Source organism: Hermetia illucens, chromosome 2, assembly GCF_905115235.1.
Source record: "Hermetia illucens chromosome 2, iHerIll2.2.curated.20191125, whole genome shotgun sequence".
Lineage (NCBI taxonomy): Eukaryota > Metazoa > Arthropoda > Insecta > Diptera > Stratiomyidae > Hermetia > Hermetia illucens.
The window spans coordinates 53,139,902-53,160,898 of NC_051850.1; the positions used below are offsets into that span (position 1 = coordinate 53,139,902).

The 20,997-nt window shown below is 40.2% G+C and overlaps 1 protein-coding gene and 1 long non-coding RNA gene across 9 annotated transcripts in view; one reads left to right on the forward strand and one right to left on the reverse strand.

The window, feature by feature from the left end:
• Nucleotides 1-1,166: 1,166 nt before the first annotated feature.
• The window catches only part of LOC119648869 (ecdysone-induced protein 75B, isoforms C/D), a 180,297-nt gene continuing 160,466 nt past the window's right edge, over nt 1,167-20,997 (reverse strand). For 7 of the 8 annotated variants that reach the window (XM_038050760.1, XM_038050759.1, XM_038050758.1 and 4 more), the window contains 2 exons: nt 11,065-11,303; nt 1,167-4,617 (listed from right to left, as the gene is read on the reverse strand). In XM_038050760.1, coding sequence (XP_037906688.1) covers nt 2,512-4,617; nt 11,065-11,303 — 2,345 coding nt within the window. In that variant the 3' untranslated portion in view covers nt 1,167-2,511. Of the gene's footprint in view, nt 4,618-11,064; nt 11,304-17,377; nt 18,132-20,997 lie in introns of those variants that run through there. The other variant, XM_038050764.1, reaches the window with a different exon arrangement.
• Nucleotides 16,327-17,227, forward strand: LOC119648873. Its single transcript, XR_005249067.1, has 3 exons — nt 16,327-16,669; nt 16,872-16,984; nt 17,086-17,227. It is a non-coding gene; the product is annotated as an uncharacterized LOC119648873 (long non-coding RNA).

Below are 20,997 nucleotides of genomic sequence, written 5' to 3' on the forward strand. Positions count from 1 at the left end.
TGGGGAAGCAGTAGGAAACCTGGATAGATATTTACATAGGTGCATGTGGAGGATCCAACACTTGTTTCGACCGCGGTTGCTTCTGGCCCATATCAAATATAAGGAGTTTGGAAATGTCAATCCTTAGTATCAAGGGAAGTCGCACTGAGTCCCAAAGAAATATTGTGCTATGTTATGCTAGCCCTTGGAGAGGTTTTTGGCTGGTATAGTCCCTACTAACTATAACGAATGATAAATGGGCTCTTTAAATTATAGCCATGCGCTTTCAACCTAACGTTTTCAATAACGTATTCGCCCAGCCAGTTGTACCTACTGGTTAAATGTTTTTTTTCTCTTCTCTCTACTCAAGTCGAGTTGATGCCTGCAATAATATAAAACGTTTCCTCAACTGTTAACCTTGAAGGGGTATAATAGGACTCTTCCTAAATAATCTACGTCCTCATATTAAGTAGAAAGGGGGCACAGAACACAGTAGTTGAAGAAAGGTTGAAACCCAAACAAACTTTAATCATGCAAAACTCGCGGTCCCAGGTAGAAAAGGTGTGAAATTTTTGTTGATGGTGCGCACACCCACTTGAGAATATGAAGCTTTTGGGGCTCGCTACACCTTGCGAGCTCTACCAGGCCTATTTTCGGAGTGAAATATTCAAATGCGCCTATTTGCCGTTCCTCAATTCAAATGTTAGCTGACCATGCTGTCCACCTTCCTGCCTATCCTCTTCTTTGTCCATTCTCTTGGGGAAAACAGATAAAGAGAATTACAACACACAAAAATTACTACATATAATTTTGCTTTTATTTATTAACGTTTTATTAGAATTTTTCGGTGTATATAGGTTTGTTTTGTTGTTTGTATATTAAGTTTATAATTCTCTATTTTTCACTTTTTCGTCAACATTGCTATCCATATTCTAGCTTACTATTTACAACATCATTTTTGCATTCTCGCTTCTTCCCACGATCACTGTTCTATCTTATCCAAAAAATGTTTGTTGCTGTTCGCAGTTCATCTAATTTTTCGACTATTTTAAATTGAATCTTGCCGCTAGGTAAAATCATTTGTTAATCTGTGTACAAGAGAACGCTGGTCTTCCTAATTTCTTCCTTGCCCAACTCTCCCCAGAGACGACACGCTCGGCTCGAGACTAAACGGAAACACAAAAAAGTTGCTGCTACTTTGTATTTTGTATTGTGATTTATTGAATGAACAGAAAACATAGACTAAGGAAAACAAGAAACGGAATTAAAAGTTTAACATTTCTTTAAGTATACATAGAAGTAATGCGCACGCAAAACTTATACAATCTACGGTTTAAAAATAAAAAACACTTTGAATAAATTAAATTAAAATAAAACTTAGAGTGTTTTCATAAAAAACAATTTTAAAGTATATTTAGAAACTTTATTTTGATTTGATTGAATTTTTGTTTGAAGACTCAATTTTCATTGTGTGTATGTATGCTTACTCGCGATCCGAGTTTTACTTTAGAGTTAAAAATATTTACAGCGCTTACTTAGGATGTAAAATTGTATATAAAGTAGAATATAATATATATTGAACGTTAAAAATAAACGTTTATTCAAAACATGTTCGCACTTCCAAATTTCTTTGAAAATATCGTTCTGTTCGCCCCACTGGGTGGCAGGCGGCTCTCGAACGTTCTAGACACTTTTTATAAAAGTCTCACGCTAGCTTGCTGTTAAATTATAATTTATAGTTTAAAACATTTAAAAGGAAGAGATCTTTCCATTTTCACTACTTCAATCCAATTTATATATATTTTTGCTCCGTACTTTACGTTTTTCTTTTAAATATTTCTCTTAGTGTGTTGCTTTTGTATCTGTCTATGTACAACTTACGCGTTAGTCTAACTGTCTAGATCTGAGAAATATATAACTCCATGATGCTTCCCTACGCTTATTTGTATGTAGTACTTTTTACAGCTAACATAATTACTTTAACTTTACCTTTAATGTGTTGTTTTTTCTCAATGTTTTATGCAATCTTTATAATAGGTTCTGCCACTAATCTTATTTATATTATAAAATAATTTATCAATTAATTGAATGTTTTTGTACAACTTTTTAATAATATTGTATTCCTTGATGAATAATGATTCTCTGCTAAAATTGGTTGAGACGTTGCTGAACTAAGGACATGAAAGGACAACGGTAGATGATGTTTGTTTCTTTTCCAGCCGGATCAGGACTGTCACTCGGCCGAGACGCTGGCTACTTCGGACCTCCAGCCGTGGCTGAGCTTGCAGCCGCGACTGCGACCCGATCGATAAACGGACAAGTAAATTTCTAGCGCCGGACTCTCTACAGAACGCACATGTTTTGGATTTATCTTTGTCGAATGGAAGGAAACAACAAAATATGACTAAGAAGGGAGGCGACTGCATGTCCAGTGTAAGAAACGCATTAAACGCGCCAAATCTCAACGCCATCCCAAAACTTTTGAACTTTCATAGAACTTTGTTGTTGCAGTGGCTTCTGTCGCTTCGGCTGTTACGCTTCCAGCAGAACTTTGTGCACTTGCGGAGGAGGGACTGGAGCACCTGTCGCGGAATTCGTTGTCGCCGTTGTGACTGTAATGTCGGCGGCAACTGGATGATGGTATGGAGATCGTTGGATTGCAGTCGTCACGACCTTTGTTTGCGATAGCTTTTGGTGCTGCGGCGGTGGTGGCGTAGGTGACTTCTTTGACAAATTCAGCGGCTGCTGTGAGTCCGCAATGTCGACTTGAAGTTCAATGAGGCGAGGCGATTGCACACGGGATAATGGCGATGCACGGGGCGACGATGAAATCGACGTCGAATGTGGCGATTGGAAATAACTGCTGCTGTTCACGCCATTGTTGACTGGTGAAGCGGATTGATTGCGCAGCGTTGTGGTGGTAATGACACTGTGGCCCTGCCATCGCATCGCATGTGGAGGTGGGAGTGGTGGTGATGATAGCGTTATTGTCGTCGTCGAGGATGACGAGCAATTGTTCAAGTTCGTTGACGAGGAAGATGTGGACGAAGTGGGTGAGCTGGATGCGCAAACGAGCAGACCATTGACGGACGTAGGCTGTTCCCGCATGATGTAGTTTTGGATGATGTCGCTGCGCTTCATCTGCTCTGGGGTCATTCGTGGCTCTTCCATCAAGGATTTGGCCAACACCGAATGGGTGCTCGACAGGGACGAATGGGTGTTGCTGCTGGAGTTTGTATTCCTGGTCAAGTGCATATGCAGCTGGCTTTGGGGTTGAGGTTGCTGTTGCGACGATGAGCTACTTGAGCTGCCGCTACAACTATTGTTTGTCACGGGGGGTGTTGCAGTGGTGGGACGTGGTAAATGGGTATCAGCTTCAGCAGTCTCAAAATCTCGGTGTCTCAGCGCTCGGAATTTCTTATGGGGCTTGTAAGCCTCATCCATAAGCGAGTTGGTATCATATAGTGGTGGGGCTTGGAGCACCCTCTTTAATACTGGCATGTCTTCGCCGATTTGACGCTTGGATCCTACAACACTGGCGCCCGATCCGCTTTGTGCGTGCTGGTGATGTTGGTCGTCCAGAACATCTTCAACGGTCGATCGTGGACTTGAGCAAGACGATCCGCCGCCGCTACTTACAGTCTTGGTCGATTCAGCCTTTTCATTGCCGCTCTCGATGCCCGAGTCAGTCGGGGAATCCAGCTTGCGGTACCGGCCGCTGTTCAAGTGGGAATGTGAGTGGTGAGATCGAGCAACGGGCGTGATGGACAGCCCATTTTGCGTCAAATGCGCATGAGAACCAACAATGTCAATGTCTTCGGCTGAAGATCCAGAATTGGCTCGATGCCTCAAAGGACAAGTGCCAGACAACGTAGCAGCAAGTAATGGAGCAGACGATGCAAGTGATGTCTGCGTGTAGTCCAGATCGCCTGATTCTGTACTTGATACCGATCCAAGCGGTGACTTCGCCACATCTTCCACCGTTGTTTCCCACGTACTTGAGCCTGGACTCTTCGAAATCTGATCATCATCGACAGTCCACATCTGCTGCCTCAGCAGTTCCTTATGCTCCGTGCGGAATACTACTAGCTTCTCGGTATGGAGGGTGCTCAACGTTCTCAAGTCAGGTAACGTCTTCAGTAATTCAGACATGAATTCCGGCTGATCCGGCCGATTTTGTGCAATGACCGTTTGCAAGCAAGCCTTCAGCCTCGTGTACATCTTCTCAATCAGCTCAATATTCCTCAATCCTGGCCGATCCGGGGTAATCAAGACAATTGCACAGAACAAACCAATTTCAGTGTCGGTCAAATTCATCGAATTTATACGCTCAGCGAAGTTAAACGTCGAGTCAACCAAAAATCGAGCGTTAGCTCCATTCTGTATAGCGTCCCGACGCATTACTTGTCCGTTCAGGCAAATTATGCTGTTTATCGACGGATCAAACATGCAAATCAATCGAACGAAAAGGGCATCAAACAAGCCTGCCTTCAACAATGTGAATTTATCGTCTTGCGTCAACAGCTGGAATCCAGGGATCATTCCGGCGAAGTCAATCACACCACGAATGACATGAGCGAATCGTTGTGAGAACTCTTGCTCGGATTGAAGTTCCGGCGCGGGGTTCAGCGGACATGCCTGTAATGAAGAAAGAAGGATTTGGTTAGCAACGGTATTAACATCTAAAATGGAGAAGAAGATTGACGCTGCACGTAAGTGATTCTATGTTTGTATATATTATAAAGGACTCGAAAACGATAACATCTCTCCACCCTGATAATAATATATGAAGGTTCAGTTGTCCTTGCCTTACTTCGCTCTCATACCCTATTAGGTTTAATGCCCACATTATTACATTTGCCACCCATGTTTGCCTTGTCTTTCCAGAACAGCCTTGGTCGTGTTCTGAATTTGACCTCTAGTGCGATGTCCTTTCCATTTGCTCATCATCTAAAATTCCCGGTAGTCATGATATTGCGTAGGAAGAGCACACAAGGTTCGAATCAAGGTCAACGATAAACAACATTGAGACTGACACAGCTCCGACTATATAAGATACAGCCAACACCGAGAGCCGATGGGAGCACACGCTACAATTGGGGGGATGACAACGTCGCTCACATAAGCTACAGTCGCACACCATATAGAAGCAATGTGACCGTTTAAGTAAATGGCAAAAGCTCCGGTGGGATGGGACACGTTAAGCTTGAAATTGGGAAGATGAAGAGGCGGCCAACCAACCACCCGTCCTATGTATTTCCACGTCAAGTACAATTCAGTGGTCACAATCTCTCCGCATGCTTTGTCGTCGTATAGAATAAAAAGCTTTGCCCCGGTGGAGCTCTGACTTCTACAGGAAGATAAGAACGCATGACGAGGCACCAAGTGCTGAGAGTGTAGACATTATCACAGCCCAAGGTCGACGAACTAGAGTTCAAGGTTCCAACTACCTCATACTCGTGCAATAAATGCTTCCCGGCGTCTCCGCGCTTTGCGCTTCTCCCCATTCCATATTTTTTTATTTGCGTGTGTTTCTTATATTGGAAACAAAAAAAGACAAGCTGGCACGCGGCTCCAGTTTTCGACATTTTCCTGTGAATTATGTGAGCATCCAAACATTTGCGTCCTATGTGTTCCGAGTATAGACCGGTAAGTTCAGTCGTAAAGATTTCAAATGCGCAATAATTGACTTTTGGGCCCGCTCCCACATGAGCCCCGGCAACCAAGTAGATGTGGATTTCTCGAAACAACAGAGATTAGAAACTGAATTAAAAAGGGCTTCGCCGGCAAGAAGGTGGGCATCGATTTCCCTTGCTGTTGCGTTCGAGATATTGGGAGTGCCCTTCCCATTGAAATGGATTTGCGCACGTCTCAATTTAATAGAATAATAAACGATGGGAGACCTTGAGTGTCTTTCTCATGACGATAAGTAACAATAGAAGAAGAATAGTCATAGTCACCGAGATTGCTGTGGGAGGTTGGAAACATGATTTTCGGGCAATGCGATGCCGCTTGTTGGGGAGAGAGTGTAGAACACAATTTAGGCAATGGGCACGCGAGTTCAAGGATAAATACATGAACGCTACTTTCCATATAGCAAATATGGGAATGGAAATATGACTGTAGACAAGTATCCAGAGAAATCAATGGAATTGGCTACGTGTTTGGTAGGGGAAAATGAATTGTTTGAAATTAGTCGGTGGTGTGTTTAGATACGTAGAAGGTCGTGGAAATGAGACCACGTCCGCTGTGTGCTTAACACCGACTCGTTTCAAGTTCCATTAATAGCTCGAGTGGCCCATTAAAAATAAACAACAGTCGCTGATAATTTCGAAGGACAAGCAAGGGCGATCTAGTCGATCTAGAAATTCTCAGAACTCGAGAACATATCGCCTGGAAGAAAGAAACCAAACAAAGTCGCTCCAGCTGCAATGGGCATTGTGAAATGTTTTTATTGCTGCAAAGCTCGTCATCGCTCGTCACAAACCAGACACAGCCGTGCGGTTGACGGTTGGCGGTCAACAACTATTTAAATGAGCATGGAAAACGGTAAAATGTGAAACAGCGTACACAATACAGATATAAACACGGAAATCATATCGTTCGACTGCGACTGGCCTGCTTGCCTCTACCTCTGTGTTGTATTGTACACACAGTGCTTGACATTGAGCGGAATTTCATTATAATTCACTCATGATTTTTATAATATGACAGGCTGCCTCTTGTTTCCGTAATTTGTTGAATAACTTATTATTTAGCATATATCATGTCATTGTTTGAGTGAGCACCTCGTTCAGTGGAGCCAACTCTTTTTACCGCAATGCGGCCAGAAGCAGTAGCAAAGTGGTGCTCGTCCTTGGGTCTCAATGTAACATTTTTTCCTCCCGTAGCCGTGCGCGATCGCCGGCTATGCAATCACCCATACTGCCCAAATCAATCAGATGCGAAGTGATACTGCACATTCCAATTCCGCAGAAAAAAAAGAAACTCCGAAGAAATTTCAAGTTCATTACCTCAACATGAAAATGTTATCAGCTCTCGGCCATTTGGCGAGTGGTCCTCGTTTCACCGTCGACGCCACATTCGCCAAAATCTAAAATTGGCGTCCCGAGTTTTTTCCCCCAAAATCATTTTGATATCATACCAACGTTATATATATTCAAGGTCAATGACGAGCGGCCCGTGTATTTGCTTTAAACAATTTGTGCGATAAGCGCATGGAGCAAGCTCCATTCCAGCGCAATGGACGTGGTGCGATTTCGATTGCTGGACGAGCGGGCTCGATTTTCCACACAGCTCAGACATGTGCGCGTTGGAATTTCGTGGAAAATTTATTTTAGGAAATGTAAGCGCGAAAATTTGTTATGGAAACAACAGAAGCGATGAGTTAGCTAGATTTCGTGGCGATAGCGACGATCGCGAAATTGGATATGTTTTTGTATTTATTGCAGACATTAATTTCGAGCAAGCGATTTTAAATGAAATGGAATTATTGGATTGGAACTTGTTGATTTCATAGACATCTTGGGGATGCTGAAAAATATTGCATAAGGATGAATGCGAGATACGTGAGAATTGTGGTAAATTTAAATTCGTCTGGTCACGTACTAGCCCGTCAAGAACGTCTGGCGGCCACGCCATCAATTTGCATCAATTATTAGCCCAGAATCTCAAATTGCAAGAGATCCCAATGTCCCAGACATGTTTCACTATCCAAGTCATAAACGAGATCTCTTTATGCTGAGACGCTACAGCGATCCAAATGTCCGTTACTTTGCCTTCATATCGTGCTCCGAAGGTCGGCCGTGGCATTCATTCAGAGTTCTGCACAAAAAATGCACCAAAGGTCGAAATTCGTAGCATCCAAAGCCAGCTTCGCGTCGCAAAGCTCCATGGCTCTTCACGGCGCTACTCCATTCAACTCCGAGTCTGTCTGTCCGTCTATTGATCAACGTGACATTGTGTCGCGGTTTGACCTTGTTTTGAGCTATTTTTTAACCTTGAAATCGCATAATACGCTGCTCAGAGACCACTACACCCCAACGCTCGGACCAATACGTTTGTAGACCTGAACCACCACGAGTCAATCATGATAATCATTCAATAATAAATTTGTCATGTCACTCGTTTGCCAGCCATCTCCGCCGATTCGCGATGAAATTCGCTCAAGCCCCCGGTTTTTCTGCGATGTACAGAACATTATCCGAGTATTTGAGAATATCTGAATTCAAGTTTCACCTTGACTATTTGGTCAAGTGTTGGACTCTTTTCCGTCTATTGGAAACAGCTCACAGGTGAGGAGGATCAAGTGTGGGATGTGGGCGACTAGCTCAGAGCTAGAAGCTTTTTCTAATCACCTCAACATGCCTATGTGCCTCGAACATGTACGTGTATATTATTCAAGCTGTTAAAATTGGATGGCACGTGTTTGAATCACTTTCAGAAAAAAACATGACGTCGAAGTGCGGAGAACCGGAGTAGAAGAAAAAACTCAATGATTCTGTTGTGACTATCGAAAGGTACCCATTTCGGTCCCTGCTATGTATCCCAGCGCTTCTGTCACGCGGCTCAGTTTTCTGGAGAAGCACACATTTATCTAGTATCTGCGTGCGCATGGGTTTAGCTTGGCCGACGTGCCCAGAGCACTACTGAAATAACAAAAGCATTACAAACAGTTTTAAATATTAAACATTTTTCGAAATTCCCTCGCAATTGGCTGTTACTATGTGAGAGCACCGGTACACGGCCGAGCGATATTAGCCACATTAGTGTGTGGAAGAACAACGTTTAGTATTGGTGGCGCGAATAGTCTGTAGTATATATGGACTGCGGATGTCATCATGACCTTGGCATTTGTTCAAAAGTTTACTCAATAAACGCTATTAGTACACACATGTCACAATCGCGAGTTATTTGCACATGAGGCGGCGGTGATGAGAAAAGGCGATAATAGGCATTGGCAACGCGGTCTCGATATAACGGGACGGCGGTGGTAGCGGGCTCTACCGTGGCGTGTTCTTGTTTCAATGCCAAATGTTCTAGGCCCCGGTGACAGACGCTGATCAGCGGAAACCACTGGTATTCCCAATTTCGCGATGCATGCCATATTCAACGGCCAGACCACCACCTCAATTGACTCATCAGAATTCGATGACTCTGCATTAAATGTCCTGTGCCATTTGGCATTGAGATTGGCCGATTATGATTCATTAGAATGAGAATAAGGCGCTGTTTCCGCACCTCGAAGCCATATCGTTCTGACTGTGTACGATACCGATTGTTCGGTTGACATTGAAACTGATATTTGCTAATAACAATTCGTCAGCTTTTGTGGCTCATGGTGTTTGCGACAAAGTTCCCACATGTGTGTCTGGACTAATGTTGTTTTCCATTATTTATTCTCGCTTTCAGCAGAATTAAAATATTACAAAGCGCTGAGACTTGGCGCAAAGTTCAATTTATGCAATCTGAGAGTGTGTATACGATACAATACTTTGCAACAGTTCGCTGATAGGAGAACTCACTGATCGGGAGCTCGGATCGTCTTTAAAATGTGGCGCAGTTTCAATTTCTTAGAATTGGCACTGCTTAACGGCCAAGCCAACGCGCATTTCCGGAATAATGCTGAATTTTATTATTCAAATTTGCGCACAACGTAATGTTAGTAGCACGTCTAGACTTTACGAATAAACGGGAACCTGTACACAAAAGTACTGAGCGCAAAAGTAATTTGGTAGCATTGCTGCCATTTTCGTATCAATTAAAGTATCGAATGTCATGGATTTCGTGCCTGTTGTCTGCGAAGTGACTTTGAACAGGTAATGAAAAAATAATTATGAAAAAAAACAGATTGCACTTGACCTAGTGGATGAGGTTTCAAACATGCTACCTAAAATTGGTTGGCAAAGGTAACAGGCTCGGAAATGAAGAATTTTGTGTGGCATTGGCCTTGCCGAGACACTAAGGACGCTGATTATGAAATGAAATCATATTTACCATGACTTGCACGACTCTCAAGTACACTCTATGAGTTTTTCCTTGCCAGCTATTATACAACCCACGCAACAAGCTGGATACTGTCCCTACTTTCATAGGAAGCGCCAGCTTAAAAGTGTAAACCACATTACAGAATCGATAATCATCAAAAATTCATCATTGCCGTTTCGGAAATAAAATATTATCTCTCCGCGACTTATAAGCATAAAAACAAAATCTTGATATCATTCGAAAGGGAGCATTGACATATTTTTCCGAAATGTCCTCAAACAAAGCCATATACCGGTAGACAGTAGTCTTTACCTTCATTTCTGCGGCCAATGAAAAAATTTGTAGAGACAAAAAATTCAGCCAAAATGGAAAGTGAAAAAAATTCAGAAGACTAATATGAAACTTTGCGGCCATTACATTGAACGAGAGAGTAGACGCCACTTGATTGCAGCACCAGTTCTGCGTCACCCAGGCTCCTATCATCTTAGCTCACTCACTAGTTTCTCGACTCCTGCCTGTGCCCGCGCCCCTGCCAAACTCATCCATTTCCTATTGTAAATTTTTTATAACTAAGCGCTATGCTTCCATTATGTACTTTTTTCTCCTCATTTTCAAAGTAGACTACATTCATACAATATTATTATTCACAGGGACATTGCCACAACGGAAGAGAGGTCAGGTCAAGACCATTGCCGTTGCTTGCTTTTTTTGTTGTCTTCTTCTAAACTTTTTCAAGTTTCATGGGTTTGTTCCGTTTGTTCGCCATCATTTCACGAACACCTCGAAGGACGTATATACTACTATGGTGAGTCGGGCCAGCCGTAGCCAAGCCATAAATTGTATGCATTCGAGACTAGTGAATTGAAGGAAAAATAAAACACCAAACAAAGGTTAAACAAAAAATATGGTGCTGCTGAAGAGAGTAGCAAGTAACTAGATAGCGTGGAGTGGCTTTTTGTCAATGATGTTATCTTTTTGGGTAGGTGGAAGGCATGCTAAAGATTTCTTATGATTTTCAGAGCGATTGAAGCACGTACGCACCAAATCAATGTGTAATTTATTTTGAATGTTTTGTTGGGTGTATATGTGTCTACTTACCAATAGTGTTGGCATTGAATATGATGGGCACTCTCGTGCCCTTTGACGCATAGCTGAGACTTTTTCTTTTGTAAATTCACATGTATCCATGTGGGCACGTAGCACGGCTGCTAGTAGGCGCGGCTGATCATCCAATTCAGTTGCGAGGGCTCGCTGTTGACCCCGATTTTGTGTACTTTGCTGCATGGCAGCCAGTATCCGGGCTTTTTCCCGTTTGGGCACTCGTCCGAATCGAACAGCTGTAATTAAGAGAAGAAATGATATTTAATTTTCATAATTTAGAGGTTTATTTTTTTGGCAGAAAAAAATATGTTCAATCTTATGCAAAGCATGGGGAAGGAAAGAGATTTTTTGCTGACTCATTTCATTACGATTATTATGTATCTAACTAATCCGATCCGTTATCAAGTGGGTGCAGAGTCAGGACCATCTCAATTCTTAAAAGGCCCTGAGTCCACCATTTACTTGGTGGTGGACGGTACCAATTGAAAAGATACTTTCTCCCATTGCTTTGGGTCCATTAACTCTCCTTTTTGCACTAAGGATCGAACTTTTTTAAAAAATGAATGAATAAAGGGGGAGGAATTCGAGCGCTAACCCCCCAGCGTTGTACACGCTCCTATCTTCAGTCAACAAATATGACATTTGACCCTTTTCAGTAATATCTCTCTCTCCACCACGTTATCCAAATTCGAATCCTGGTCGTCATGGACGTTTGTGTTCGTCTCGCTGTTGTAGAGTTATCACTTGCATAGCATAATGAAAATGAAACACAGTCCCCAAATCAAATAGGGAAAATGACAATACGAAAAGAGGCTGTCTGGATGCCCTATCCTCATCAAAAAAGCGAAGAGAAAACATAAAACGCTTAAGATATATAGTGATTTTTTAGCCAGTGTTTAAAGATTGATAAAAGATAAAAGTTGGCTAAAATATAGACCTATCCTAAAGAAGATACACTGAAGAAAAGAACAGTTGCTTCCCGAAATACTGCATAAGTAAAATAAAGGCACATTTTATCCAAAAAAACAGGAAGCGCTTCCTTTATTCTTTCTCGACTTCTAACTTTAGATAGCCTTCGATGACTACATTCATCCTGAAAGCAACTTCGAAATCTCAAAGGTAACTCAACAGCTTCTCTAAGTGTCAGCAAATGCCTCGATTTTCTGCTTCGTATAGTCCTGATATGATACAAGAAACGCTCCTATCCTCAAAAACCATGGAAACATCTGCCCTTGAATATCCCTTACACGTGCTACTAGTCATTAGTCATTTGAAAGCTTCTCAGTCAACGGGAGTCGTTTCCTAGAAACATAAATCATTTATATGAGTTTTCTCGGGAGCGAAGTACAGTCAAATCCAGCCTAATACATTTGGCGAAAAATTCCCCAAGCTCAGAACCCAATGAATTCCCATTTAAATATCCCAGCTCCTCCGCTGCCTACTCAGCTTACATTTCACTAGAATTCCACCAAGAAATTCTACTATCGATTGATTAGACTAGACTGTAACCAGGAAGTAAATGAAATTTTCCATATGTACATGAACATTTGCACATGGCAATAAGCACAACGTATACGTTCGCGAAAAGTCTCTAATCTCCTTGCTTCGTATACAATTCATATTTATAGACTCTGTATTTACATTGACCGTGAATTTGCTCGACCGTACGCTGTTCTCTCTTATCACAAACGCTAGTTAGTAGTCATATAAGTACGAGTACGTCGGAACGGATTGAACGTACTGAAGGTCATATTTGGCGTCATTAAAATAATGCTTCATAATTGGTAGTTTTTTCCATATGAATATGAGAGAAGTGTGTGTGGCATGTTGTATTATAGAACCCCACGCGTCTTTCGCGATAAGAAAAGCTTTTTTGACCTTCAAAGACAATACGAACGCTATTTGATGATTTCAGGCTCATGTCAAATGTGACTATTGCTTTTCACGTTACAGGTGTCTCCCTAGTGATAATGGAAAACTAATATCAGTGCAATCTGGTTGGCCGATCGATCATAAAAGTATTTCATATCGCACTTCCGCGTGTTGAAGCATTGGAGGTCAACCTCAATACGTGAGAGATTGATCGCACGTTGCATGCTAATGTAATTTTCCTGCTACACTTGAGAGCTCTGTCGTGAAGCCGAGTGACAATAAAGATATGCTTTTTGGATTTTTGTCAAAAAAAGGGGCCCAAAAATGTTAGAACCTGCTTCTTGTAGTTTTGTCTCTGCCCAAGCCAACAGATCTATTTACTCAGCGACTCCCATCAACTTGCGAAACGTGGCAACTAGTCGTGTGTATTTAATCAAGCAACACATGCATAGCCTTGTCCTGGGGGCCAGATAACAAGCGTTTTTCTTTCCTGTTTACGGTAAACTTAGTTTTACATTATGAGGCTTTTAAATAATTGGCCTTTAAGGTTTGCTCTTCGAAAATCTCCGTATTCGTTTTTGAATTGTCTCTGAACTTGACAATATTGTTCAATGTTTAATATTACCCTATATTACAAGGCAATGACATTTTCAACGATAATCAGTTTAAAAAAAAAGATTATTGCATATATATTTGCTTTGCCCACTTTTTCTTTAGACTTTGAGTATGAGAGGTCGCTGTTAATTGCTAAACCAGTCACCGTTTTAGTACCTCATAATTTCGTCTACTTGCAAAAGGTTTGAATGATCAACTCAGTGTCAAAAATATTGAGTTTCATGAAAATTCGGTTTCAATAAGAGGCCGAAGGTTGCTTTGCTGTAGCTATTTGACTCAAGAATAGCGCAAAGTGATTGGTGAAATATCTATAAAGTAAGGGGCGACTTCACCAAAAGTATAGATATATTGCCCTCATTAAGAACTTTGGGGAATCAATAGGCTTGCCTCAAAAGGGAGACATGAAAGCAATTAATTGAAATTTTCCTGTCAAATATAAACAAATAAATTCGCGCTACTGAATCAAGCCCCAATTTTCAAGCCGACCGAAATTCATACAGAAAAAGTAGGCTTGCGTTCGCTTTCGCCCACATATTTAACCGCAATTAATCAAATGATTAATTGTATTCATTATAACTACCTTCTTAAGATAAATCTAAACTATCTCCAGTTGAATACCTACTTCTGCTCATTTGCTTTTCAATTTCTTCGGTTATCCATTTTCAATCGGGCGCCCTTTCCAATCCAATAGTGAATTTTACTTTCTACCAATATGTATAACAATCGGTGAATGTTAAATGCGTTCATTTTTTATTCATTACATTTGTTCTAATTTTTCCTTCCTCTTTCCATGATTTGTGTTACTTCTGCGTCTCACCTTTGTCTTTTCCATATTTTACACTCTCTCTTTCTTTATTGGCAGAGGTGAGTGAAACAGCCGAAATCTTTATTTCGATATCTATCTTCATCGACATCATTAACATTTTGTTGAAAAGTGAAAAGTTTTCTTCTTTGCTCACTTTATTTCACGAACAAGAAATCTCAGAAAGTTTGAGAGCAGCACGGCAGCAGCAGCAAAAAAAGTAAAAAATAAATGGATCGCTATGCCAGCGAAAAAAAGAAGCCGCGATGATCGGCATACTGCGGATGATAATCAGTGCATGGAGCGAAAAGATACACAAAGATGGTAAAATATGGATATACATCAAGAGACTCCCATCTTTGGTGATGAGAAAGAAAAACACTCAAAAATCAAGTCTAATCGTCGAAATTTGTATGAGCGAAATGAGCAAGGCGAAATGGATTTGGTGAAGAAATCAAGTCAAAGCAAACTAAGTAAAAGCCAAAAACCAGTTCAAGAAAACATAGTGGAGCTATGCTGTCTGCTAACTCGGCTAGCGTGCATGACTTAGCCATCATACAGACAACTGGATGGATCGACTAGACTTACATACACTTACCATGGCCATCAAAAGAAGAATTGAGAACAACTGAAGGTGAGAGTTTAGTGTGAATTTTTGGACGTATAAAGTTCGGAGCTGGCGACTTTCTCAAGTCTCTAATGATAGTATCAGCAGCAACAACAATACTCAAAAAAAACTACGATTGGAGCTGCGGCAACAACAACAATTGTCCAGCTTTTACTTGTGCGTTTAGCTTTTCTTTCGTTTCTTTTAGCGCGTTCGAATATTACTCAATTGGATAAGAAGAAATTGAGTGCTGAAAATGAGGCCAACAGGGTCAGGTCATCTACTGTCAGGAAAAGGTGTTCTGATATTTTAATGGTAACTTTGATATATTTGACAGTGTTTGTTGGGATATTTGTAAACACGACCCAAATGCAAATTTAAAGGAAGCCTTTAACAACTCGTGAAAATTGACTGAAAGTCGTGTCGCTACATAGATGCAACAATGGAAATTTGGCTAGTAATTTTGATGGGACATTTACGCTGTCCTCTGTTTGATTTCTCCATGTCGGAGTGAAGGTTGGAAACGTTTTTAGATCTACGATCTTAGGCATGGTCATTCGAGTGACTAGTTGAAGGGTGCACTTCGATGGAACTATCTTGGCAGCATATAATAGTAGCTTTCGACCTGATTCCTTCATTTCCAAAAGCATTTATCTGATTTGATATTTTACAATGAAAAATTTGTTGATTATCGATTGTCGTCATGTTACAGATAAATCGAAATTGGCTGCAATTTAACATTTTCAGAATTATAATTTTAGAAAGTGACGATAGTACTGACTAGTGAAATTGACTTTGTCAGCGACGTGTTTCAGGAATGTGATTGGTGTTATCGAATTTACTGAGCATCAACTGAGGGTGTGTCAGCTTTTAACACGTCTTAAGTAAAACGTTCTTCCAGAAATTTAGAATTTGCTAAATTTTAGCCAAAAACGGAAGATTCTTTAGGTGGTCAGAGCAAAGAGTAAAGTTTAGGAAAATTGTATAAATTTCTTTCTTTGGGAATGAGTAGTTGAAATTTTTAGTTTAGACGAGTAAGCCTGGGAATTTATTACGCAAATATGGTATTTCCGGAACCAACTTTTCCCTTTTTCATTCCATTATAAGAAGAATTAACTGGTTCCCGAAATACGGTATTTCCGTGATCAAATAAATTTTCGCCAAAAACGGAGAATTCTTGATTTTATTCAATATTGGCTGAGAAAGTACTCGACAGTCAACTATGAATAACAAATAAAGATTAACCAAAAATACTAACCGTTAAGATAACCCCCACCGATTTTCTACGTCGCAAGGAAACTCTGAAAAACATTCGTCAAAAACAATTGCCAGCATCGTAGCATTCCAGGAAATAATGCGCCTAAAAACAACCTACCGCTTTGTCAACAACGCAGGAAAACTGATAGTCATTCCAGTTCCTGAGCTTTGACCGCCGCCTACTAAATATCACCCGCAAATCATACCTCATTTACCTAATTTCAATGAAAATTAGTTTCATAGCCATTTATCGATAATTGTATTTATTTTTTCTCAGTAAAGCTAAGCTTTTATGTGTGTTAAGTTTGTTCTCAAGGGACTTTTTTATTGTTGTTACTTCATGCACGTATCGAAAAGTACCTAAATAAATCTCTACGGAAAAATATGAAATATATGTGTAGGCTTGGTACTGAGAATCAGCACGCGTACGGCGTAATTGGAAAAGTTGGGTATTTATCAATAAAATATTGACCTTGAAGTAGAAAAATGCGCGACAAATGTATATAAAGATACGTGGAGAGGTTAGAAAGAGAGGGGGAGTCGTTCAGAATTTTTTCTAACCTTTTAAAATAATTCTATTCTTTTCTCTTTCTCCTGCATAGATTTTTTGTGATTCTGATTCTTCTAATTTTTTCATGTTTTCCATTTTAGAGATAAAAAAAAACGCAATTTGAACGGCGATAATGGAATAAAATATATTAGTTAAAAACTCCGGGAGAACAAAATACAAATTGGATGACCTAATAACTAAGAAAATGAATGATGTAATTATATGCATTACTTAATTTTTTCAGAAAATATATCTCAACGTAGTTTGAAAATTCCCCCTGAAGACTGACGAATATCTAATTTTATCTCATTGCAGTGGGATGATGTTTTCCTTCCTGAAATTCGGATTCGAACCGAAATTATCTCTGCATATCGTATAGCAAATTATACAGCAAAATGCTATACCAAACCCTTGTAAAAGCCACGACTAGAACAACAGAAAATGTTGCTTCTGCAACCCGGAAGTATTTGAAAAGTTACCGAAATTTAGATAATGCTAAGGTCAAAGCAGATGCAAGGACAGCCAGCTATATTCTGGAGTCATGTAAGCTACAGTTTGTGCTCCAATTGATTCCAAAATTACATATTTAGCAAAATGAGATACGTACGTGCATTGTGATAGGTAACGTTTCCTTTTAGTATGCCTTTAAGTATTGGTAACTCTTCACCCATTTTTGATCATTAAACTTTTTTGACACAGTATATAGAAATCAACTTGTATTCTTCACACTTCTTTGGGCTTTTGTATTCTTTTCTAAAAATTTCTTTGGGATATTCTGCTCTATCTAGGAATATTCGCTATCGGTACTCCTATTTCACTGATTCAGTTCATCGTCACAAACAAACAGGTGCCTTTGTACAGCTTTTCTATGGAAATGGTACACTCACTTTCTTTATAACTTAGTTATCAACTGTATTAGATTATAAAGGAACTTGATATGATCACTGTAATCACAATATTTTCTGCATTTGTTATATTACAAATACTTTTTCCCACAAAATGAATAATGGAATGGGGACATAGATATAACACAAATTGCACTGAAGTTACTTCGCGCCTGGAACAGTGCACAATTCACGAGGTGAGTGGTGTTGTTTGCAAAAAAAATTGGTATCAAGTCACGATCGACCAACGACCTAACTTGTCTAGTGTTTCGTTATTGAAAATGTGCGCTCCGTTACAAAAATTGGTATCCGCACTTATTCACCGAACGCGACTAACTGTTCGAGCTGTGACACGTCTGTCAGTCAGTTGCCTGGCTGGTAGTAGACCACACTGTATCTTAGATATTTCTCAGTGAGGCGCTCTCTCGAGTGCACACAGAATACGAACGAACCGTCTTCGTTAACGGTTAACTGAAATTTGTTCGTAACTTTTTATTCATCATATCCAAATGCCGAGTTCAACTTTCAGCCGCATTCGCGTAAAAGCTTTTTTACATTCATATATTCGTACCCGGAGACCGACAACCATATCGTATGCGCCGCGCACCGAATTGCCTCCCCGGCATATTCGGCGGGCTCCCATTCCAAAACACACCGAGCTCCACGCTTATTTACTCGATGGTGGTGCTCTCTGAAAACGCTGGCTCCAATCACAAGAAAAGCTAAGCAATGAAGAGAATATCAAGCTTTTGGCTCAATTCAACAGTCCCCCCATATCAGAGAAACTAAATGGTCTCCCGCCTTCTCGTCGGCTAATTTCTACTGGTGCTCATCGCGTGGTTCGCGTTACTTCCGCACATTTTGGAGGCAATAACCTCTTCAGACTATGCTTACCAAGACGTCACCTTTCTCGTGCCTCCCTCCATCAATGGAAAACTAGTTGGTGGCATACTCGCATTGATGGGAAAAACTAAAACTGCCTTATTTACTTAATGCCAATATAATTGGAGGAAAACGTTGGGAAAGACGAGATAATGTGTTTTTATTGTTTCGGGACAACAAAGCAACTTTTGATTCGCATTTCATTTCGCTTTTCACACAAAATTTCTACTAATCCAATGCAACTCGACTATGCGGCTGCTGGTAAAAGTGAATTTTACTTTCACTTGAACTCTTGAAACCGATATGCATTGAATTTTTTGGCTTTGGGGAGAAATGGAGATATTTGTCAGTATGTTAGTAGCTCCTTTGCTGAAAGCGAAGGTGAATGACCATTTGGTCACCCAATTTCTGATGCTACTATTTCTTCGTCTATAGTTTTGAGCTGGGATCTTTTGTGACCACCAAGTTTTGAATTAACATGAAATGCCATTATTGGCAGAACAGGAACTGTCGCTATACCTGACGACGTTACTATCCGTTCTACGATTTCCTTAAGGAACAATATACGCTGAATTTACATGTTTAAATTACAATTTAGTAATCACTGAAAAATTTGAATGAACTAGTTTGGTTTTAGTAGTCGATCCGAGTGGACTCCTGGGTGTTTACTTCAGACTTTACCGGTGGACAAGTTTCCTGCCCGCATGTAACATCCAAAGATTTTGTTATTCGTACATTGACGAGGATCATTCTTGAGGCCCTGCATATTATAATTTACTGGACTTGTTGATCCTGGAAGACGTGATCGGAGGGCGAATAAACTTCAGATCTCATCCCCCATCATAACATCCAGAAGCAACTCTTTAGCATTCTCCCAGTTATTTGATCGACCTTTGAAGCTTTGTTTCACTTCTGATATTCAGTGGTGGTAAGTTTCCTTTCTAAATATTAATTCGCACTTACTCATTTACTCATTTTGGTTGATATATTGGCGTTCTAGATGATCTAGGATGACAACCAAGTTGGTCTATTTATTTGTATATGTAGATTTTTTAAGGAATTTGGAGGCCGACTATCGAAATTCCTTGAACATCTAATACATCCTATCAAATATCTATGAGAAACTATAGTTCGTAGACTATTGCGGAAGACTGTAAACAAGCAGGATTGACTAAAAGGTTTTTTTTCACGTAGAAGATTGCGTAAGCAAAGAACAAATCGGTCCTGAAATGGCGTGAATATGTGGTATCAATATTTCAATATTTTTTTTTCGTTTTCAGCCAGAAAGGGAAAACTATACCCATTTATATTTACAGATTGGTTAGCAAACCTACTCCAAACCGAACGATGATTATATAAGTTGCCAGAAAACTTATCCAAACAAATTAGTCAAATAATTTTTTTTTCTTCCAGAAACGCTGGAATGAGTTTGTTTACTGATTCATTCACGGAGGCTACACTTATTAATCCAATGTCTTCAGCCAGGCTCATATTTTGGTTGAAGCATTTTTGAACGTTGATTGAACGAAACAAAAATTACAAAAATTTCGAAGGGTGTGATGATCAAAGAAGTGCACCTTTTCAAGAATAAAATCGATCAAATTAGTATTCAACAAAAATTTTGCAAGATACAATCGAAGCAGTTAATGAAATTAGAAAAACAAGGTAAGTCCTGCTTTTGTTATCTTTACAAAATATGAACAAACACGATGTACTGCAACATTTGACGAAAGATATTTCCATGGAATCATCAGCCAGGAAAAATTAACGCTCTCATCAAATTGACTTATTGAAATGCTAATCAACCTTTCTACGTGTTCCTTTTAGCAGCTAGTACCGCGTAATTCTCAAATGGTATCTTGTCTTAATTTTTCGAATTTGAACTTGAATCAAGAAAGACATTTCCTCAGAAAATCAAAAATGTTTTCCACGAAATGAGGTGGACCTACAACAAAAATCCAACGTGACTCTCTTGCAGTTAAATTATTGGACCAAAATATTATGTAGGACAGAAAAATTTTCCTTTCGCTTTGAATTCATTGTCCGCTTTCCAAAATTAGCGTATCGTCCAAACCGACCCAGTCGATTTCAAAATTTCAGCAATGTATATAGATCAATGACCACCGCCCCCTCGATGGTACATTCTCCATGGAAGCATGAATCGCCTAGTGATAGTTTTCCCGGGGCTACCCAACCCATCATACATCAAAGCGCTTACCGCTTGAAAGGTCAATAAACTACTGCAAATGACTCCTGGCTACTGAACGCCTTATGCTGGGACCTGGTGTAAAAATTTCGAGGAGGGAAAGGTCAGAAAACAACAAAAAAGAACATAAGCGGAGCAATGAAAGTGTTAACTAGATATCGGGGCCCGACTTGAATAAATAGCATCCGTCGTATAGAAACATATGTAGCAATTATTTTTTTTTACGGACGCTGAACTTGTGAACTTTCACCTGCC